Source organism: Malus domestica, chromosome 15 (assembly GCF_042453785.1).
Source record: "Malus domestica chromosome 15, GDT2T_hap1".
In the NCBI taxonomy this organism is placed as follows: Eukaryota; Viridiplantae; Streptophyta; class Magnoliopsida; order Rosales; family Rosaceae; genus Malus; species Malus domestica.
In genome coordinates this window covers 19,153,214-19,177,070 of record NC_091675.1, presented here as the reverse complement: position 1 = coordinate 19,177,070, position 23,857 = coordinate 19,153,214, and the positions used below count along the sequence as shown (strand labels likewise).

General features: G+C 37.3%; 2 protein-coding genes across 28 annotated transcripts; one reads left to right on the top strand and one right to left on the bottom strand.

The window, feature by feature from the left end:
• Positions 1–7,858: 7,858 nt before the first annotated feature.
• Positions 7,859–9,011, bottom strand: LOC103401074 (uncharacterized). Its single transcript, XM_008339781.3, has one exon. The coding sequence runs from the start codon at positions 8,895–8,897 to the stop codon at positions 8,016–8,018; it is 882 nt and encodes a 293-aa protein (XP_008338003.3). The 5' UTR covers positions 8,898–9,011; the 3' UTR covers positions 7,859–8,015.
• A 2,102-nt stretch (positions 9,012–11,113) lies between these two features.
• Positions 11,114–16,150, top strand: LOC103415913 (uncharacterized). 27 transcript variants are annotated; one of them, XR_011575999.1, is made up of 11 exons: positions 11,114–11,546; positions 11,646–11,690; positions 11,784–11,852; positions 12,384–12,483; positions 12,995–13,145; positions 13,279–13,329; positions 14,004–14,032; positions 14,186–14,350; positions 14,900–14,984; positions 15,267–15,382; positions 15,834–16,150. XR_011575999.1 is itself a non-coding variant. In XM_070813557.1 (10 exons), the coding sequence occupies exons 5-9, from the start codon at positions 13,126–13,128 to the stop codon at positions 14,956–14,958; spliced, it is 324 nt and encodes a 107-aa protein (XP_070669658.1). In that variant the 5' UTR covers positions 11,114–11,546; positions 11,646–11,690; positions 11,784–11,852; positions 12,384–12,483; positions 12,995–13,125; the 3' UTR covers positions 14,959–14,984; positions 15,267–16,150. The 27 variants fall into 27 exon arrangements, 16 of the variants coding, with proteins under 16 accessions (XP_070669658.1, XP_070669666.1, XP_070669651.1 ...); XR_011576000.1 differs by having other exon boundaries at positions 15,820–16,150; XM_070813557.1 differs by having other exon boundaries at positions 15,267–16,150.
• The last annotated feature ends 7,707 nt before the right edge of the window (positions 16,151–23,857 follow it).

The window sequence follows — 23,857 nt, the reverse complement described above, 5'->3', positions numbered from 1 at the left end:
TCTGGGGCGTCGTTGGGCCGCTCTGTTGCATTGCCTAGGCTAGGCGTGAATTCCGTTATGAAGTCTGCCAAAGCTTGGGCCTTTATCGTTGTGCGAGGTCGGAAAACTAAACCATATTGGCCAAGTTTCAATGCCCATTTCATCACTCGTTGAGAAGCATCTGGACCATGTAATATTGATCGTAAGGGATATTGAGTCATGACAATGACTGTATGAGCTTGAAAGTACGGTCTGAGCTTCCGAGCCGCAACAACTAACGCCAAAATTAATTTTTTAATCTTCGGATATCTTGTTTCCGCATTGAGAAGAGCTTTAGAAGTATAGAATACCGGCAGTTGGGCCCCCAGCTCTTCTCGTATGAGAGCAGAGCTCACTGCTACCTCATAAACTGCCAAATAAATGTATAAATCCTCCGCTGCTTTCGGCTTGGATAGTAAGGGAGGTGATGTGAGATAATTCTTCAAGTCTTGGAAAGCTTTTTCGCATTCTTCATCCCATTTGTCTCTTTGTGCCCTCTTGATAGCTTTGAAAAAGGGTTTACATCGATTGGTGGATCGTGAGAGGAAGCGATTGAGAGCGGCTGCTCGTCCGGTCAAGCTTTGGATCTCCTTTAAGGTAGTTGGAGATTTCATCTCTATGATTTCTTGGATTTTCTTGGGATGTGCTTCAATTCCTCGTTGGGTTACTAAGTACCCTAGGAATCGACCTGAAGATACTCCAAACGTGCACTTGGTAGGGTTGAGCTTCATCTTGTACCTTCTAAGGATATTGAAAGTTTCTGCTATATTGCGAATGTGATCTGATCGCTGCTTGCCCTTTACCATGATATCGTCGACATAGACCTCCATGGTTACCCCAATTTGCTTTTTGAACATCATATTTACTAGCCTTTGGTAAGTGGCTCCCGCGTTCTTGAGGCCAAAGGGCATGACCTTGTAGCAGTAAGTGCCTCGCTCTATCACGAATGCAGTTTTCTCTTTATCGGGCTCATGCATGGCTATTTGGTTGTAACCGGAGTATGCGTCTAAGAAACTAAGCAACTGGTTTCCAGAAGTTGAATCTACTAATAGATTAATCCGGGGGACAAGATAATGGTCTTTTGGGCATGCTTTGTTGAGGTCGGTGTAGTCTACGCAAACCCTCCATTTGCCCTTCTCTTTCTTCATGACTAGTACGACATTAGCAAGCCATGCCGAGTGTGCTACCTCTTCTATGAAACCGGCCTCCAATAGTTTGTCGATTTCTGCCTCGATGATCGCTACTTGTTCGGGTGTGAAATGTTTTCTTTTTTGAATTACCGGTTTGGTAGTAGGATCAACGTGCAGCTTGTGGCAGGCCACTTTGGGATCAATACCGGGCATGTTGAATGGTGACCATGCGAAGATATCTCGGTTTTTCCTAAGGAAATTGTAAGTTCTTCCTTCTCGTATGGGCTTAGTCGTGAGCCAATTTTAGCCGTCTTTTTCGGCTGCTGGGGATCAAGAATGATGTATTCGACGTCATCTTCAGGTTTCCATCCTATCTTGTCTGCTTGGGCGCCATCTTCTCGATCCACCTGCTGTAATTGCTATTTGGTAATTTCTTTACCCTTTTGGACTTCGGTAACCTCTACGGGGGTAAAGGTCTTCTTCTTTGATTATTTCAACATTTGCACAGTGCATCGTCGAGATGAAACCTGGTCAGACTTGATCTCTCCGACTCCTCCTCCCGGGATGCAGAATCAGATTTTTTTATACTTGACGGAAGTGACGGCATCCAGTTTGATCAACCAAGGTCTCCCAAGAATCCCATTGTAGGAAGATGGGTCACTTACGATCGTGAATGTTTGCTTTGAGACGACTGGCGGTGTTTTCACGTCAAGTGTGATATGGCCGATGGCAGTTGAGGTGTGTCCGTTGAATCCAGTAAGTACCTCTGCCCGGCGTATGATTGTACTTTCCAGGCCCATATTCTGAATGACCGAAAGTTGAAATAGGTTGACTGCACTTCCATTGTCAACCATCATCATGTCGACTATAGCATGGGCTAGTTGGACAGATACTACTAATGCATCGTCGTGTGGGAAGTCGACTCCTTCTGCATCCTGCTCTGTCAAGCCAATGATAGGTCCAGGTTGGGTATCGACTGCTTGAACTTGTGAGATTAGTAAAGCCTGCTGGATCGTCCTCTTTTTGGAGTTATTAGTGGCCCTTAAGTGCTCGGATTCAGCGAAAATGCCATTGATTCGAATCATTTTAGTTGGTGGCTCCTCATCTCCGTCTGCATTCCTTTTTGGCTACTCAACTGGCTTGTCCAAATATCTATCGACTTTGCCTTCTTTCACGAGTTTCTCTAGGTAGTTCTTCCAAGTGTAGCAGTCGTTGGTTGTGTGACTAGGACCTCGGTGGAATGCGTAATACTTGGTGTGGTCCAACTTGGAAGTATCTCCTTTTGACTATTTCGGCAACTTGAACCATGGTTCATTCTTGATGTCACGAATGATTTGATGAATCGAAATTGAGAACTTAGAATAGTTATTGGTCATCAGGCCTTCTTTGGTCGTGGGTCGGTCCCTGCGCTTGACCTCTTGCCTGCCCTTGTTGGGTTGCTTTCCATCCTTCTTTTGAGCAGCTGCCAACTCTTTTCGAGGCTGTTCGGGAGCCTTTTCTGCTTGTCGAGCCTCGTCCCAAAGTGCATGCTTCTGTGCCAAAGCAAAGGAATCTGCTAGAGTTAGGTCTTCTTTCATGATTATTTCTCCAAACAGTGGGTGGTCTGCTGGTAGTCCTTTTTAGAAGGCTGCACTTGCTATCGAGTTATCGCATTCGACGATCTTCGCCTTCTCTGCTTTGAATCTCTTCACGTAATCGCGAAGTGACTCTTTTGGGTTTTTCTTTACGTTGAACAGGTGATCGGACTTTTTCTTGATCGAACGATAAGATGAGTATTCTTTGGTGAAAACCAAGGAAAGTGTTGGAAGTATGCCCACAAAGCCACTCATTTGATGTAATAGCTTTTGGAATACTTATTGTATTAAACTTTTATATGTTTAATGAAGGGCAAAGCTTATTGTTAATCACTATTTATTGTATCTTGTGTTTAAGCAATAAGGGAATCCAAGGAATGTATTTGATCTAAGAGATAAGTGATTTAAGTAAGTTAGATTAATGAGACCTTTCTCTTATGTTCATTCCTAAAACGTTCCTAGCCATAGGATTGCCAATTGGGTATTGACAATCCGCTAAGGTTAGTATGTGTTATGTCGGCTCAAGCGCGAGTATGACAAGTCTCAAGTCATTTAGTGTTGGACACTAAGGCAAACTCATAGGTGCTCGAAAGAGTGATCGAGTACACTGAACAACGATCAAAAGAGAGTTCGAACATACATGTCATGAAAGAACTCAAGAGTTGCAATATGCAAAGTAGTCATTTGACCTGAGGCATCATAGATGTCTAATGGTTAGGTCCTTGATCTTTGATCATGTTAAAGGCATTCCATTAGAATGTCCACGGCATTGTTGGGGTCAAGCTATCTAGTCGTGTAGGCATATGAATGCACAACAAAGGATCTCTAACCTTCCATGGTGGAAGGAGAATACTCTTAGATATGATTCGAAAGTCTTTGGCCAAAGCATATGAATATGACTTAGGAAGTTTGTTCCAAATCATATTCAATTGAATCATATAGATAAGTATCACATTGGATAGTAGACATGAAACAAACTATCACTCAAACAATGTGATTAAGAGTATTGTATTAGAGAATGACCGTATTGCATTGTAGTTGTAACTGGATAGGTTCTCCAACCACTTCTACTTAGCTTGGGTAACCATGATATGCTGCTAGGTGTTACTCATGGTTTGTGGAAGCCCTAAAGATTAGCAAACACTAATTTTAAGGGAGAATTGAAATGTGGTTTCAATTCGCAATCGATCGTTAAGAGTAACAATCGCCCACTACCTTGCTAAATGGAACCTAATGGATCGTACACCGAATAAGGATGTTGGTGAAGAAATTAAATGAAATGGATAAGCAATTAAATGGTTTAATTGAAGAATGGTCAAGATTAATTAATTAGTTAATTAGTTATACGAAATGTTCGTATTGGGCTTATATGTTGGTTTTGGGTTTCGGGGCCCAAAAGCGTTTTGGTCCACAAGGCCCATTATGTTTAAGTTGTATGACAACTAAAACAAAATGGGCAAATTAGCCCAATAACAAGGTAAGGCCGGCCATAGGGTGAGGGGTTGCAAATTTGGATTAATTACAAGTTTGCCACTCACATGTGATGAAGTATAAATTCAACTTTATAGCTTTATTTTCATAGAGGGTTTTTCTTGGTGAAATGAGGTGAAACACTTTCTCTCATTTTCTCTAAAGAGGCTGGCCACTTAGAGGAGTTTTAGCTAGCAATCTATTCTTCTCTAAGTCATCCATTTCATCTTCACAATCACATCCTTGGTGAAGAGACTTAGAGACATCAAACTTTTGGTGTTTTGGAGAACAAATCCTCAAATCCTCAAATAAGCAAAGGAGCACTAAAAGGAGGAAAATCACAAGGAAGATCCAAGGAGCAAGGAGGTGACTTGAAGGCCCTCCACTTGGGTGAATCCCTTGTGTAAACAAGGATGAGCTTCAAGGGTAAAGAAACTCTAAATCTTACCTTCTCTTTAAATGTTGTTAAAGAGTTTATTGGTTCACCATATACTAGGCTTTGAAAGTCATGGGTTTTATGAATTGTTTTTGAATGCATGCCTACTTTAAAGTGTTAATAGTTTGCATATGTATTCAAATGTTCTTAGCTAGGACAAAATTTTTCCTTCAGAAAGATCATCAAAATTCTGGATGGATCGTGCCGGCAAGGTATTAAACCAATCTTATGCCTCGCCTTGTAAAGTAGTGGCGAACATTTTGCACATAAGGGTGTCATTATTCCGATAAAGGACCATCGCACTTCGGTAATGCTTCAAGTGTCTTTCGGGATCCCCGTCTCCTTTGAAAGATGTGAAGTGAAGCATGCTAAACTTACGCGGAGGCTCTGTCTGCTCGATCTTATCCGTGAAAGGTGGTGACCTGCTTATGTTGGTCATATCTCGCCTTAGTGCTTCATCAACCATTTCGTTGCGTCGAAAATCATGCATCCGTTCGTTGAAAAGCCTTTCTACCTCTCTTGGATTTACTTTTGTTGGGGTAGCAGAGCCTTCGGCTGCCCTTAGTCTTTATCTACCGGTCTAGGTTGCTCTTCTTCTCGCTCGGCTCGTCTACGCCGTGGCTGCAATGTATGACATAGATTCCTAGCAGGTGAGGGATTTCTTTGCAGGCTACTGGTTGAACTAGAGCTGGATTGAACAATTGTTTCCTTCCGTTTGTTAGGCTGCCTGCTCCGATGTGATGTGGAGGATACTCTTTGTGAGCCTAATCGCGAATGAATGCTTTGCCTGGAAAGCTGCCCATGTTAATTATCAAAGCGTGGCCCCAATCGTGAATGTATACTTGCCCGTGGGCCTAATCGAGAGTGCACGCTCCTCCGCGCGCTAAGACGGGAGTATACGCTATTTCGGGGGCCCAATCGAGAGTGTGCACTGTCTGAATGCTCGACTTGTGATGGGTCGAATGGCTGTTTTCCAGGACACTGCTTAAAAGGCTCCTTGTCTACCCTTGTTCTACTTCGGGAAACTTCATCATGGGCGCGTTGCATCTCAGTGCATTGCAAAAGTTGATTCACCAAGGTAGTTTGTTGTGCCAGGGCGCTCGTCAATTCTATGACTTGTCAGGACAAGTTTTGTTTGCCATTCAGATTGGAAGAATTTGGATGGAATGCACCTTCTTGAACAATAAAAGGGTGGTTGACTCCAAGTGCGAGATTTGAGTTGGGGAATGTCAAATCTGCAGAGAAATATGGTGAAAACGCCCCAGCCTCGATGATTGGTTCGGATGGTTGAGATTGTCTCGGGCCGACTTGGGCAGCTTGGGAAACCATGAGAGCAGGCTAGATCACTGGGGCAGGCTGGATCGTTGGAGCAGGCTGGGCTACAAGAGTAGGGTGGATCACGGGAGCAGGCTGCTCAATGCGCGGTGCATGTGAATGCGAGGCTTGGGCTTGGGTCCACGTAAACTTGGATGGCACGGCTTGGGTCGTGGTCTTGGTACCGTCAGCCTTGGATGGCACGGCTCGGGCCGTGGTGAAGGCTCCATGGACCTCGCCACGAGTGGCTACCGAAGTAGCCACTGCGGTGGTTCCCATGGTGGCCGTGGTGAAGGCACCATGGACCTCGCCGCGGGTGGCTACCAAGGTAGCCACCGCGGTGGTTCCCATGGTGGAAACTTGTGGTGGTGATGCTGCTCCCCTTATTGTCGCATTTTGCCTCACGGATCTCCGCAATCCCATTTCTTGAATATTAGAATTTTCACTTGTGGAATTTTCTAAATTTCTAGCCATTATATTTTTCTTCTACGTTTTATCAAAGAACCTTTGCAAGTAAAAAATTCTATAAATAAGCACGTATGAAAAATATTCAAATGGACTAGAAAACAAAGAAAAAACCTTTTTGCGCGAGAGTCTTTTACGAGTATGGATTTCAACTCTCAATGAAAGCACCAATTTGTGGATGCAAATTTTCTCCTTCTCAATCTTGGACGATTTTGCACCTACAAAACAACTAGCACCTTAGGTTAAGGCCAAAAGCCTCACGCGCCCACGATGAATGGGGGGCTTTGGCCGAAGAACTTCCGATGTCAAAGTTAGAATTTTAGAGAGAAATAGTGTTTAGAGTATTTGTGATTTTTTGTAAGAGAATTGGAATGAATTTTTGGTGAGAATAGGTGCCTATTTATAGAGTTAGGCCTTGCCCAATTTTGAATAAAGGTACTCGGCCAATAAAGGTTTTTTGTGGGGTTCAATTTCATGTTTAATTAGCCAATTTATTGGCTAATTAAATATGAAAAGAATAAATGGGTGGTTATAAAAATGAATGACTATTTTAATAAGGAAAATGGGAAATGTGAGGATGGGAATGGTGGTGGCCCGCTTTGGCTATTAATTTGGGTGATTTTATTGACTATTAAGGATGATTTTAGGAGATATGGTAGGTATATATTATTTAGCTAATTGATTAGCTAAATAATGAAATAGAAAATACTAGGTCTTGGGAAATACCTTATAGAAAGAATTTGATGAAAGAGGTTTTTAATTGTTACATTTTTTGGGCACTTTTGACTTGATTGAAAGATGATTGCCCACTGCTCGCGCGTAAGAATCCTGGTATGCCTCAAGGGTATTTTTGTCCTCTTTTGTCCAAAAGTCCACGTGTCGCCTAGTGAATATTTTTGGCTCCACAACATCCATTTTTACTTCTCACACAGGACACACTTCTCTCAATTTTTGGCCATTAGATCAAATAAACTGAAGAAAATTAACAAGGGTAAAAAATTTAACAAATGTCCGTGAAAAGTAAAAAAGAGTGTGTGAATAGCAATACGTTAAGAAGAAAAAAAAATCTAATTCTTCAATTTTAATTTGATGAAACCAATAAAGAGTTAAGTAGTGAAGGGTACTCAAAACTTATTTGGGCTTCCGTACGTAATATTTACACATAAATATGAAAAAGCATGGCGAACTCTTAGATGAAGTGAATAATGTTCAACAGATACTAACCCAAAACTAAACAAGATCAAGAAGCTTTTGCCCACTATTGAAAGAATGTGTATTATTTGTAGGTGTTCTAATCACGTTTATCCATTGATCTTCTTACTGTTCCTTAAAAATCAAATTATTTCTCCGTACAAGTTTCATTAGCCTTGCATGTGTTAGTTTTTTAGAGTTTGATAGCCTTGCATGTACATAACAATTAAAAGATAAAAGACAAAAAACAAATATCATGATAAGATTAAAAACTTGGGTCTCAACTGTATTGCATTGTGTGACTATATGTATACATATACAAATGTATCAAAAAAATTATAATCCCAAAGGGATCCTAATAAAATGCGGATGCCTTGGAGGATTTTGGGATAAATGAATGTGGCCTTTGAGAGAACATCATTGTGAGATTATGTTCAAAAGAGAAGCTCTTGTTTTAATCAAGCGCCTGAAAACGCTGTCCAAACCATTCTCAAGGCCTTCAATGATGATTTCCAAAGCCTCCAATCTTTTTTGTGTACTTTGCACCTTCCCAACATCAGCTGAAGAACATTTGGATAGAGAGTAGAGGGCAGCATCAACACCATCCAACTCATGGCTAATAATGTCTTCGTTCTGATCTTCACATGCTATCACTCCCTTGTGTATGAACTTTGATACAAGAGACCACTTGTTTACCTTTGGCTTTGAAACAGGAACAGCTAAAAAGACCAAGAGTGATTGGAAGATAGACATGTTCTCAACACAAACTTCTCTAAGAACTCGAATCACAGCGGTGAGATGGTGGTCTTGCTCTAAAAGTTGTGATGCGTCAATTTTGTTATCTACTCGCTTCAAAGATGTGATCAATTTCTTGGCATCCTTCTTCATCTTCTTTCTGAAACAAGTGTAATTGGCAATGCAGCCTTCAAGGCTTGAGTCTCCTTTTCTCCTCCTAAGAGCAGATTGAAGAGCTCTAACATGTTCCTTGATTATTGAAATGGTGTCTCTTGTGATACCACATATGTCCAAGAGCTTCACTGATCCATCCAACAAATCATCCATGCATTTCTGCTGTTGATGTTGAGAAAGGAGCCGTTGGGTTGATGCCATCTGTAAAAGATCATCCACACACTCATACAACTCCTCTAGACCACATATAGATTTGCAGATTGAGTTTGAAGTTGAAGCACAAGATGAAGATGCTTGGAGCTTGCTCAGCTCCTCTTCAACTCTAATAGTGGTGGGGTGTGACCTTGAGGGCAAGCTGATTGATCTGATTACATTGTACTTGGCAGCCATGGTTTAGGGTTTTAATTTGTGTTTGACAAAAAGCTCAAAGTTGATGAGGTTGTTCTTTGTTTTTCAAAGATCTCAAGTTCGAGGTGTCTGGTTTCACCATCTCTTGAGAATGCCTATATAGCTGGAATAAGGTGAGAGAGACAAGACTTCTGAATTCAATATGGAGAGCATGTGGAGCCAGAGTGGGCACGCCTCGAGTTTTGGTTACGTTGTCTCTTTTTTAGGTAACATTATTGCTTCAATAATTTGCAATATCTTTAGGTTTCAATTGTTGTGGCAAAACTTCAAGAGTCATCACCAACTTTGCCTCCCCAAGTGCCACATTAGCCTTCATTTCTTATTTATTGAATTGTGGCAGACCAGACCTCCAATAGCTGGCCTTGTCTTGTCTGGGTTGTCTCAATTTTGGAGATGCTTCAACACCGAAATTGTATTAAACAAAATGCTTAACATAGAGATTGAGATCCAGATCTATATAAAGGGATTAAGAAATGTAACATATTACACACACCACGTACTCTTCATGGTGGTTAGAATGCCAAGATCAACATCATAATATTATAGCCAGTATTAAATTGTGAGCACGAATGGTTTGTAGTATTCATGTCTCCGTTTAAATTTGTAATGTATTCTTTGGTTTAATTTAGTTTAAGGTACTCAAAATGTTTATGAAACATATGTTGCTGCTTACGCTGACACGTGTTGCTCTAAGACAAATGATGCCCTCTGTTTGGTTCTCTCATTTGAGTCATCTCACCACCGAATCATTGAATTAGATTTCCTCTTGAAATTTTAACTTTGTAAGAGATTTGTGTCATCTCACCAAACCAAATTATTGATGTTTCCTAGGGTTTCACATCAATTTTTTTTTTTTTTTTAACTTTAAGATAGACAGGTGGTTATCTCTGCATGGCTAATTTGTGTCATTTCATTAAATTATTGGAGACTTGGAGTAGTATTTTCCTATTGAAATTAACTTTGCAGTGGACAGGTACGTGCTCTTACCTTGACCTCTCATTTGGATTTATCCTTTAATTATAATTATGGGTGAAATGATGAGGACATTTAGTATGAAATCTTCAGTGTATTTAGTAAAATTGTGGAGTGTAACCTAGAGTTAGCTTTACATAATTAAGGGTTGTTTATAAAGATATTGTTAGGAAAATTAAAATTTTAAATCAAATTTTTAGACCAAACAATAGATCACCAATATAACATAAATACATTAACTAATATTTAATTAATAATTCAATTATTAATAACCATATTATTTAGTTTATAAAATTTGGTTCCTCTAGCATTACCTTTTTCATAATTATTCCTTTTTTGTTTTTATTTTTTGTCTTTTGGGTAACAAATAGAAGAAAATAGGTGAAAGAAAGGAAGAAAGAAGGTGGGTGGAGGAAGCATGGTAAAAGAAATGTCGACAGAATGAAATAAAATGAACCTAAAAACCAAAATCCAAAAACATAATTTATTTGTTTTTACTTACAAGTTTCAGTTATCATATATTCTCTTTCATTTCTTCCTCTTCCCTCCCAATAACTCTCTTCCTTAACTGATTCCTCATTTCTCTTATACTTTCTCCTATCTCAAAACACAAAAATCAAAAACTAAAAACGAAATTATTATTAATGAGCTCTAAGAAGAAGTTCGAAATGTAAAAATACCATTGTAAAAATGACGATATGATATTAGCTAGGTTTTGAACCATCAGTAAATGCTTATAGCTATATAGTACATATGGAATTATTTGGTTGATTATTTGATCCCATTTAGAGTATGATTTAGAGCCCTTATGTGATCAGAAAATAATAGATTTGATAACTCATAAAATTCAGGCGTATATTGAATGATATATTGCCCTGGAGGAATGGCAAGTATCATTTTTCCCCAAGGTAAAATAAAGTTAGATTTGAGGTGAGAATGACATTTTCTTGTTAACATATATATTATTCTATTAAAATTTAAATCTAAATACTCCTGTTGTATTCATAAATAGTGTTTATAATCTCTGTTCTAAATATATTATGAGTTCAATGTCGTTTCTAATGGAAGTAGCACCAGCTTGAATTAAATCATATTATTCAACTTATGATTTCTTTTACCATTCATTCACACTGATGACATTATACATATACTAAAACCCAACAGAAAAAAATCACTGTTCATTAACAGTGTTCTCCCATTTCCATCCCTGCTTCGCTTTTGTTATTTCAACTTTACCCTTCCTTTCTATATCTCGACCCAGCTTTTCTCTAGATGCTTCCCCCACCGTTTCAGACCCTAAACCCACCTTTTCGACTCCTGCTCTCACCGCATCCCTCCTCGCCTCACTCTTCTCTGCACCAAGCCGCTCGATTTAGGAAGGGCTTCACCATTTCTCTTCAATCGAGGTCTCTATTTCTGGATCTTTCTTTTGCTTTCGCCTATTCTCTCTTGCATATCTCCATTTGCTTTGTTTCTGGCCGTCCTTTTTTCTCCGCTTTTGCTTCTGTTTTCTTCATCGTGTTGCTTCGTTGTTCAAAACGCGGACCATTTTGCTTAGTTGTTCTTCGATTAGTGGTCACAGTTGTTAATTTCTCTGCCTTTTTGGTTCGATTCCAATAATTTTTTGGGTTTTTGGTTCGTTGAATCCGGGTTTTCCAAGTAAGTTTTACATGTATATTACCGCACGGGGTTTCGATTTTCCATGTTTTTTTGGATTTTTTTTGTTAATATCTCATGTGCTTTGCTTTTTTATTTCAGAAATTTTGTGCCCATCTTGCGACCGATCTAATCCGGCGTTTCCAGGTGAGTTTTGCATGTTTATCAGCTTATATGGTTTCGATCTTTTGTTTTTCGTTGGATCGTTGTTGTGTGTGTCTGATGCATTTTGTTTGCCAGATTCGAGAAACAGTCCCTTTCAGAGTTTTGGATTTTCGATTTTGATTCTTGGAACTCTCTGTGCTAAAGGTATATAAATGTATTATTTGTTTTTTCCTTTGTTTTCTTTTCGGCTGAATTTTTTTTATTTTTTTTGGTTTTGTTTTGGTGATTTGGGACTTTTTTTGTGCGTCTTTGGGTTGTTAATTGGTGATGCATATTTTCTTGCTGATTTTTGTGCCAGCAATTTTATTTAAATCCATAGCTTCTATTTATTTGATTTTCTGTAATGGTTATGTTCGATTCATAAGATTTAAGGTTGTGGTGATAAAATTGGAAGAGTGATATCTACGCTATTTTGGATTTGTAAAAGTTTTTTGTTAAAGTGATGGGTAAAATTTCATATGTAGTAGGGTCAAGTTTAATAATCATTAATGCGACTTGGTATATGTTTGGTAGAAACGCTATCAAATTGTAGATACACAGTTTGTTGGTGCAGGAGGGGGTTGGAAAATTTTTTCAGTATGTTTTTTATGGTACCTGCCTACTCCTTAATTAATTTTTTTATTAATTCAACTTTAACCACTGATTATTACAATTCTACCATTTTTGCTGGTGAAGGTACAAATAATGGTCTGGACTATGAAGGAAGCTTGCTTTGTGTTGGAAGTACGTTGATGTCTTGGGCTCCCATCGAAATCTCTGATATCACTCCTCATAGGTATTTGCTCTGCACTTTTTTCTCCTTTCTTTTTTTCAAATGTATACACGAAAACTTTGGGATGTCAATGATAACGTGTCTACATAATTGTACCAACACAATGTACCACTATGTTATTTCGATGCATTTTCTACAAATTTAGGATTTAGATAGAGTAATGATTGAGATAAGGGTATGATGTGGCTGATATGAACGCAATCCACTTCTTGCCTTCATAACGTGGATGTTGAATGCAAGCACTTTTTTAATTTTATATGCAAACAAAATCAAACCTTCTGTTTGCTTTTGTTTTTTTGCTTGCTTCTGTTTTCAAATTTATTTTAATATAATTTTTGTTTTGGGATTAATTACATGCTTAGAGTTTTAGTAGATTTGGATTAAATTTTGGTTGAACAGATTGTGCAGTTGCAAATCTTGATCTGATGGATATGATTGTCTAAAGAATTCGTGGATTTATCTCATCTAAAATTATTTATATTTTTAAGATTATAAATTGTTTTATGATGCCAAGTTTGGTAGAAAGAAAATGCCGGAGCCGCAGCAGAACGGGCAGTCCACTGCTGGAGCTATGAGTAATGGGAGTAGTGATTCCCGTGTGGCAGCAAATGGGAATATGTGAAGAGAAAACTGACTTGGCCATCTATGAGCAATTTCAATACCAGGTTGTGGATTTGATCTTATCATATGCTACATTTTATTTGACTCATTGCATAGACTTTGTAGAGTTGGATTCATTAGCATTTGATTTTCTTGGATTTTTTACATGTATTTGCGATGACACGGGACGAATTCTAGGATGGAGGTGGAAGTATTTGGAAGAATCAGATGTGCCTATTCATTTGCAAGGTGATTGTTTTACAGCTTAAAATACCGTGCGAATTTATTTCACTAACATTGCATTGGAAGAATCGAAGAACTCTTAGATGTTTGCAAATTTGGTTGACACTTAAGTGGAATTCATTTTGGTCAAGGCATTGGTTTGTGGCCAGTTGGAATTCATTTTGCTAAAATAAGATAAATCTCTTTTTGCAGCCTGCAATTGGCTTTCAATTAGAGAACTGGACAAGGTTATTTTTTTTTTAGGTTCTTTGACCAAAGCTTTAAGAGCTTTGTATTAACAGAGTCCTAAGGGATTCCTTGGATTATTTTGCTTGAGATGAGCTGTGTTTTGGAAATTATATGAATATAATTGACATGGATTCTTGAATTTATGAGTGTTCAATTAGGTTCTACTGAATTAACTGTTTTTGAGACTTTTTCTTTGTCTTTATTTTTTTTGAGATTTGATGGTGTTTTTCTTTAGCCTGAATACCTTCGATGGTTCCTAGATTGTATCTCCAACATTCCTTAGAAGAAGATGGTTGCTACTGTGTTGCATTCTACTTCCTTGGGCTGAAACCATAGTTTACTGTGCATCCTCGCTGCTCAATGTGCTCATCAAAATATAAAAAAATGAATATTTTCAGTCAATTTAACTATCATTTTGTTATATTTTTTTGTTTGTTGATTAATGTTTGCAGATTTGGGAGCAGCCTCTCCATAAATGGGGGTAAGGCTAGCCGACATTTACCTCTCCCAGACCCTGCGTAAAGCGGAAGCCTTGTGCACTGGATACGATTAATGTTTGCAGATATATGGATCATTTGCAAATTCACTTCATCACACATACATTAAATGATTGCTAAGAACTCTACTTCTGCAGCCATTATTGGGCCTTCTAGGACATTGTCTTCGGCGATGTATGTCGAGTCCAAGAGGGTGCGGGTGTGGACAGAGAGCAAACAGGTTATGGTGGCCACCGTGAAAAGAGGTTGGAAGACCTTGGTGTTAGGTTCCAAGAGCCATGAGCTTGCTGATGAGTGGTCCTGTAAGCTCATTAAAACTATTTGAGTTTTGGGTTTTGCTGTAATTAATTGAAAATTTGATAAAGACATTATCTTCACAATTCTAGGGTGCCCATTTTGGGATTGTTTTGGAATTCCATTTAAACCTTTGAATTTGTTTTTTCTCACTGATTTGGGCACTGAGCAGCAATGCATTGATGGATACTCTCTTTTATCAAAAAGGAGCCATTTTTTATGATGAGAACAGAAGAGTTGCCACAATGCTTGAGGTTGCCAACACCAAGAGTTGTAGCTGGTTCAACAATTTTTTTTACAAAATAAGTTCCAATTCCTTAGTGGTTCAGCTTTACAGTGAATTTTTCATTTGGTAGATTTCTCTTTGGATTTCAGTTGGTTACCATTTATCATTTTGCTATTTAGTTCTTTTCAGGTTTGTGAATGTTTGACCTGTGTTTTAACTGTACAGCAGCACACTTTTTTTCCAGAAAATGAATTTTAGCTCAATAATCTTACTCAACCATTAAATATATACTTATTCAAACTTTACTCTCATGTTACAAATGTTTTTACAGGGCATGTCTCAGCAACCATCAATACAGAATACAACACCAAAAGATTTACAGGGATATAAATGGAGATTTTGCCATATAACTCAAGGTATTTTTAAATTTAGGCACTTTTAATCATCTATCTGTGAAACCAACTTTACTGTCATTGTTAATATTTGTTATACAACCACAAATCAAATACATACGTCCCGTTGTTATGAAACTAATGTTTTTTAGAAAATATTAATTTTTGTCATCGTGTCAGCCCCCAAAAAATGCAATTCCAATGGTAACCAACTTATGTAATAGTATTTATATTTGTCGAAACCTATAAATGAGTTTGGGTCTGGGTTGGAATTGTACTCTATTTTATGGATCTTACGATCTGCAGGTGAAGATGAGTCTGGGTTGGAACGGCTTCATCAATGTGCAGATAATGAGCTACAAGTTTGCCTCAATGATAAGGAATTTCAATGAGTTTCGCACAAAACTTGCTCGATTGACCAGGTTATGTTCTACTAAAGATATTACACTACTTTTCTGATTGGATAAGTTGACTCGGGTCACAATGATATAGCTTTTCAGTTTATTAATAGTAACATATTAGTTTTGCCACGTGGGAATGCCATAATATAAATTTTATAGAAATGATGAATGGACCAATTTGAAACACCAAATTTCAGCTGATGAATGAACTCTTATATGACTGCCACTGCATATACTCATCTTTTATTTTGTTGGGTTTTATTTTTATATCATTTTTTTTGGGTAAAATGCAATGTTGGTTTCGCAAAGAACTGACCTTTATCTTATCTACCGCTCTATATGCATGTAGTTTTCTCTTTTTTGGTACTCAAGTATTTGGTTGATTTTATTTAACAATCTTTTGGAATATAGAGAATTTTTGCACCAATGTCTTATTCCTGGATTTCCTGATGATTTAGCATTGAGATGTTAGGCAAAGGTGTCTCATGGGAATCACAGATTGCTCAAAACTATCTCAAAGAAGTGGAGAGATTTGTTACTAGCTCAGACTATGCCAACTATGAAGCTATAGAAAAATGGTGCGGAAATTGGCTATTTGTTATTGACGAGATATCATCCAATAGCTAATAAGTATGCTCCTATATTCGACACTTAAAATATGTCTGGAACTAATGTTACCATTACTACTTTCTTTCTTATAGAAGGAAAGGTTTTTCATTTTCTACTTATTATAGGGGATCCCTTCATATATATTAGTTAATTCCACACATATCAGTTAATTCTTGCTAAGATTTGTCCAAACCGATCCTATAATGATAGTTGTGCAAACTATCATTATAGGGGATCCCTTCATATATATTAGTTAATTCTTGCTAAGATTTGTCCAAACTGTTTTTGTTATGTCAAAGTTGAAACCTTTTTTTAGGGTTGTAAATAGATTTCACATGTATGTAAATAGTATATGTACAGAGTAACTTTCTACATATTTTATACGATTTAAAAACCCGCAGCATCGCGCGGGCACTTTTCCTAGTATACCTCTGACGTAGCAGAAGGAAAACCATTCTTGGATACAGTTAATCTTTTTTAACTGAAATCTATTAGTTAATTAGATCAGTGCGAATTGAGGGGAAGCTTGGCTTTGTTTTTGCATTTTTCAATTTGTTTTGTTACAAATCGAAATTTTATATTATTTACGTCTTTTTAACTGCTTGAGTAAATTTAAAGACTTTACCTAAGCTCTTTTAAAGACTTCACCTAAGCTCTTTCATACACATGAAGAGGCATCAGAAAGCTAGGGATGTCATCAATATCCTATAGCTTTCTTTCATACATATGAAAGGGCATCGAGCAGATAACTAATGGGATGTCATCATCCTATTACTTTCTGATGCCGGCCCCCGTAACCTTCTTGCCCAACAAAAAAGACAAATGAAACACTTTCTTTAGTCCCATTGGAGCATGAGATATTTGATGAAGTAATGTATTACATAATATATTTGATAATAATTTATATCTGCCGTGATGCATTGCATATTCTTGGAAACGTGAACAGCGGGTACAGTCTTCATCAGCCCTTACAACGTTACTCTGCTGCACTTGTTGTTTATGTTGCATATTCCCAACATCATGCATGATGACCAATGAGTTCATAACTGATATTTCCATATCCCTCGTAAGTGTCAACCAATGTGATGGATCGGTTACTAGCTGTAGTTAATGTTCTTTTTATATACGGTGTCTGATGTACAAATTAATGTTTCTCATATGCATATGTCTCGGTCTGACGCAGTGGTTTTCGAACTAGAGTTAATTTTGCAGTTGATCCATGAGCGTGTCTGCGTTTGCTTCTCAGAATCCAAAGGGTCATGACTAATTTAATTAAAATTATAAACTGAGAAGAAGAGCCGAGAATGTCTCACTAATAAGATCAACAAAATCCCCTAAATTTTTTGGCAACTGAGCTATAGAGCTTGTTCAACATTTCATACACTAGCTAGGAGCTAGCCCGCTATTACAGGCCATGAATATATCATAGTTGAAGAGACTTGGAATAGATCATAATCTCATAATATTAAGGTCGAGGTTGTATAATTATATATATATATTTACTTCCAAATTGGCAAATTGCCTGTTCTTTAACTATGAATTGCAGTGTGGCACTGAATTGTAAATAGAACTACATATGCATGTATCGTTATGGTGGTGTTGGTGTAATCTTGGAGACAAGGAGGCATTAAGGCAGTAGATATTTCTCCTATCCTACTATATGTATACAACACATTCCTGCATTGGAAATTGATGCTGGCTCAGCTCTACATTATCATGCATGAAACAAATGAATACACAAATTATATTTCAGCTGCGGCAGCTTAATGCTGGAAAAAAAAACTACAATTCTGGAACCGATCACATGCTCCTTTTATGTGTTAAAAAAAATAAAATACACACACACACACACACACAAAACATTTATATATCCATGGTGACATGATTCTTGTTGTTTCCTACACACACTCACACACACACACACACAAAACACTTAGGGCCTGTTTGGTATATTATTTGAAATTTTTTATCATTTCTCAAAACATTTCTTAAGAACATTTCTTGAATTTTTTTTTTTTAAGACTAAAAAACTTGATTGGTTTGCGATTTAAAATTTTTAAATCTTACAACTTAAACTAGACAAAGAGATCTAAAAAGAAGGGGCCGCAGGAGATGGAGAAAGAGGAGAGAGAAGGAAATAAAGTAAGAGATGATTGAATGAAAGAGAAAGAAGATAGAGGGTTGGACGAGATAGAGAGGAAGATGAGTGAGAGAAAAAACCAAGAGAATGAAGAGAAGGGATTGGAGGAGAGATGAAAAAAGGTAAAAAAAAAAGAGGAGAGAGAGAAGAAAAGATAGAGAGATAGATTTGGAGTGAGAGGGGAGGAGGGAGAGAAAAGAAAGAAGTGAATTTAAGATTAAAAACTCACTATTTATGTTATTAGACAATAAACTATATTTTTTAGTTAGTTTTGAGTTTAGTTTTTTAAAATAGTCATACTAAACAAATTTTTAAGACCTAAAACTTGAAAATTGTTTTTGAATTTAAAAAGTTGAATTCAAGTAGAATACCAAACAAGTTCTTACATATCCATGGTGACATTATTCTTGTTGTCTCCTTTAGCTGGTTTTGTGCATGTATTAATTTGCTGTGTAACATTACTGGAGCGCAGTACATTGTTATGTAAAAAAATAAAAATCATGAATTCTCTCCCTCACACGTATAATAGTAAATTAATTTACAAATATTATCTCCGTTCCTCAGATAAGATAAAAGCTATATAAAATGTTCTCTCTTCCTTATTAAAAGTTATATATATCATTACTAAATTGATAATTTTCTCCCAAACCATATGAGGGTGTTCAGTAAATGATAAATAAACCAACTAATAGGGTTTGTAAACAAAGAAAAGGAAATGAGCATATGCATTTCGAATGCAGAATTAAGTTTTAGGGATGGGCGGCTAAATTATGGAAAAGCTTCGATTCTGCACATCAGACCAAAACTTGATAAGACCACATGCTCATTTTGTATAAAATTAATATCCATGAGCACATGATTCTTCTTGACACACCCTGATTCGGAATATCCACTAGGATTCCGAATCGAGCTGTGCTAGCCGACACTTGAAAGATGATGAAACCATAAAGTGTAGTGATGTGGAAAATGTGAATAAATTTAAACCTAAAAGTGCCTAAATATAAGAGTGCGCTATGAGCAGGAATGAAGCCATTTCATACGTGATGTCAGAGCATAAGTACAGTACAATAAGATAGGATGAAAATTATATCATCGAAGGTAATCATCTACATCAAGATTTGCCAAGAATTCTCGTCAATAAGAAAGCTCAGCTACTAAAACCTATAAGGGCGAAAAATAAGGGTGAGTGGGCTTGAAAATAAAGTTTTAATAAAAACCTTTGAAAATGTTATAACCTTTTGTCGTAAAACATGTATAATTTCCAAGATATACATACTACATATAGTATGAAAATACTCACTGTAGATTGCAAAATATCAAGATATCAATACAGCACAATAGTTCATATATAACTGCATGACGTCAATAGTCGTATACTTTCACATAAGCAAACATATCAAACCAAGTGCTCATCGACACATGCTAACACACGAGTTCATGTAGAGTTATTTTGACTTGAATATGATTGGGTATAATAATGATATACGCTCTAGTGCTATAATCACGTGAAGACTGGCGCTATTCGTGGTCACATAGGAGTTGAAGTTGCATATTGCAACCTGTACGACAGGACTGGCACCTACTTGGATGCAAGGCGAGCGTACGGTGCGGATGTGAACATACACGTGGAAGACTGGCCATGGCCCTGGGCGAGCACTAACACCGGTGCAGCAAACGATGAGCATAAAACATAAATATAGTCATGACATAATGGTTTGGTAGTTCTAATCAACATAATATCATTCATAACCGTAGGTATAATCATGGCATCAATAAACATACGCATACCTATGTATCCCATAGGATTTATGATCACTTTGTAATTTTCCGTTATTTCGTTAATTCTTATAAGCATTAGTCTAAGCTAGGAATACGTAGTAAATTATCTTTCAATGTATAAATGGAAACTAACAAATACGCATATACTATATAAAAGAAAAGACCCACTCATAAATCATGTCGTCGAGTCGAACCTGGTCGAACTAGAATAGCCGAAGTCATCGATAATAATTGCACCTAAGCATAATATTAGGACCCATTAATAAAACTCCACTAAAACAACTAAATTTGGGAAAACGGAGTGCGAATTTGGAATCGGGGCGTCAAAATACGCTAAGGAGGGTCCACAACCCTATACAAGTCAATCTGGAATGTCCACCCATACATTTTGGATCCGTAACTTCCTAAAGTCCACACTGTACTTTTAGAATAACAAACTAAAATTTCATCGAGATCCAACGGTCGGATCTCTGCCAATCATGAAATCAAGTGGCAGTCGATATTTGATTTTACAAACTTAGAAATCCAATTCGGGAAGATCCGTACGTCGGATTCCCAATCTGTAAGTTCCTTTTGTCTTCAAATATTACGTACTATAACCTACTAAAGTTTGCTGACGATCCAATGGTCGGATCGTCGAATCATAAAATGGTCAAGTGGCGTAGTATTCCATACTAGTTCAAACTATCGAATTATAACAAACGGTTATCAAATTGAAATCAGAACATCGAATTTAACTTAAAAAGGCAACGTTGGCTCACTAGCCACCCGCCGCCACAGGCAGCGATCGGTCGCCCCGACTTGCTGGAAAATCAAACAACTCCAAAAATTCCCAAATTTTACAGGAATGAAGATCTCAATGAGAGGAACAACTTTCATACCTGGGTCGAAGTCCAATTCGGCCAAGAAAAGCTCCAATTTCCCTCAAAATCGTCGGAAACCCTAGAAACAGGTGGCTTCGATCCATCACCTATGGTGCTCCGCCCCTATAGTTATTTGGGCTTTGTTCTAGGCCTCAAGGGGAGTCTAATGGCGGTAGTAATTGAAGGAATACGTTTTAGAATTGGTGGATCTTGCGCAAGGGTTTCCGCAGCACTCATAGGGTATTTCTTTGTCAAAATCTCAACCAATTCGTGTCCATTTTAGCTAGAAATGGATGTTGGGATGTGGTGATGAGTTTGGTGGTGGTGAATGGGTGAAACTCGCTTGAAAAATGGATAAGAATCGCCTAAACACCTTCCGGGTGGAAACTAGGTTGGGTGTGTAGGTGTACGGGTCACGTTTGGGTGCTCTACACCTCTTTCCTTTCCCCTCCTTTCTCTTCTCTCTGATTGGTCACTCGCTCTTTCTCTTCTTTCTGATTGGGCAGTAGCCCCTTCATTTCTCTCGTTCAATTGGGCAGCAACCCTCTTTGCTTTCTCCTTTCTTTCCACCGTCCATTACTCTCCCTTCCCTCATTTCTCACAAAATAATTTTAAAATAATAATATAATAATTATGAGAAATATATAAAATAATAAATAGTAATCTTTACAAAAGTACTTTTCGAATTTATAGTTCCGTAAAATCCCTATCGTAAGTCCAGTTTCGATTCTGCTTGCCCCTACGCATTTGTATTGCTGAGTACTACATGGATACGCTAAAAGAACATTTTGTAAGTCTCACTATAAGCTGGTCAATGAAAGTCAATACCCTCGCATCTAGGGTATTTTCGTCAATTCACTCATTTAAAATTAATAAAATTGTAAAAGTAGAGACATGTTGTTACACTTGTCTCCGTTAGCTAGTTTTTTGCATGCATTAATTTAATTTGGTGTTCTTCATAATATTAATGGAGCACAATACATCGTCTTTGTAGTGTACCTAAATTATCATCATTCTCTGCTCAACACATATAGTAATTAAAATATACAAATTTCTTCTTCCTATAGTTATATAAACCCTATATATTCTATCTTCCTTTAGCCAGTTGAGAGTGTTATGAGTACTACAATTTTTTTTGTTTAAGTGAACCAACTAATTATATTAAAAAGGGTTGTTTAGATATAGACACATACGACTCATATACCTTAGGTAAAAACCCATCTATAAATAAACATATATATATATATATATATTCTATCTTCCTTTAGCCAGTTGAAAGTGTTATTAGTACTAAAAAAAATTTGTTTAAGTGAACCAACTAATTATATTAAAAAGGGTTGTTTAGATATAGACACATACAACTCATTTACCTTACGTAAAAATCCATCTATGAATAAACATCCAATAAAAACCCAAAATTTAAATAAATTGCCACATAAGAAAATAAGTAACCTATTAATATAAGTTATTTACAATTTATGCCACAACTTTTTATAACTGTTCTCATACAACCATTATTACCCAACCATTATGTCTAAAGTTTTTAACAATTTCTTTTACCAGTCTAATAATGAATTAATATAATGCATGACCATATCTCTTAACTATGTTACTTTAGATAAATTATTGTGCGAACACATAAACATAAAACATATATATAATAGTAAAACATGAAATAGAAAATACATGTTTTGAAGGAAATTGTTATTGGCACTCCCAAAATCTCATTTTTCACTCCAAACTTTCTATAATTAGAAAGAAAAATACACTTGTGAGGAGTGTAGAATGAGATTTTTGGAGTGTTAATAATAGTTCCCATTTTGAAAAGTTAAATTGTAGGTAAATCATATTTATACAAAACCAAAATTGTAGAAACTGTTGTAGGCATAATTTACTGAACAATTATGGAGGCCATAGAGAGAGAAATGTGCGGCAATGGAGAAGAAGAAGATAGGGATGTGTAATTATGAGTGTGTGTTATTCCACCCCATTGTGCCTTTATTTATAGTAGTAGGGAAGTTTAATTCCTTACCCTTTATGATTCCAACTCTTAATAGGTAATCTACTCCTAATAGGAATATAAGAGATATTCCAAGATATACTAGGATTTGTACAATCACATTCCTAATCTAATAGGACTGCAACACTCCCCCTTGAGTGTGTAAATACTCAAGTAAATGGCGCATCAGATCTTCAGTGATGAAGCAAGTACAGTTGATGAAGTCGTCGACATAATGAGCAAATGCGAGTCTTATATCAACGGAAAAATGCATAAAAAGGTAAAACTCACAAAATCTTGCTATGGTAAAACCCAAGGTGGGAGAAAAACTCATAGTTTAAGGAGAAAAGTGAAAAGTTGCATTAAGTCAAAACTATACGTCTTTTAGATGTAAGTAGGAGAGCTCACAAGGGTATGATCAACCCAGGATGAGTGCCTTATTAAAACCTAGTTAGGTAGCAAAAACCTAGTGGGAAAAATGCTCCTAATCGTATGGAAAAGAGTACATTAAGATCAAGTGAGTATACTTCCGGAGACTCCCCTTGAGTTTGACATAACTTCCAAATGAGAACTACAAGCATTGCATATGAATAGTTAGGCATACAAATTCCTCGAACAAGCTTCTGGAAGGTTGACTTCGGCAGTGACATCGTGTAGAGGTCGGCAAGGTTGTCTGGGATCGATTTGCCTGACTTCAATCTCCTGATGCTTTGCTGATGTAGATGTAGATGCAATATGTCTTGGTCTTGACTTCGTTGATGTATCATGACTTGGTCGGGTTGATACATGCGGTATAATCTTCATGGATCATCGTTGGGACTTAACGATGGATGAAAACACAACAAGTACTTTGAATATGCTCAACCAGAACTCCTAACGATGTCTCACTTGTGGCATAGTGAAGTAAGGTGAATCTTGGAATGATTCGAAGATTTCGCAACTAAGGTCATATCATGGACCTCCAAGATATTGCGATATCCTAAACGGTAAAGACATAACCATTTGAGGATTTTGCCTTGAGCAGGTTTGATAAGTAACCTACGTTAGCATAACAACAAGGCAAGCATCATTCCGAGGATCAGGGGGGTTGGATCCGCTGAGATGCG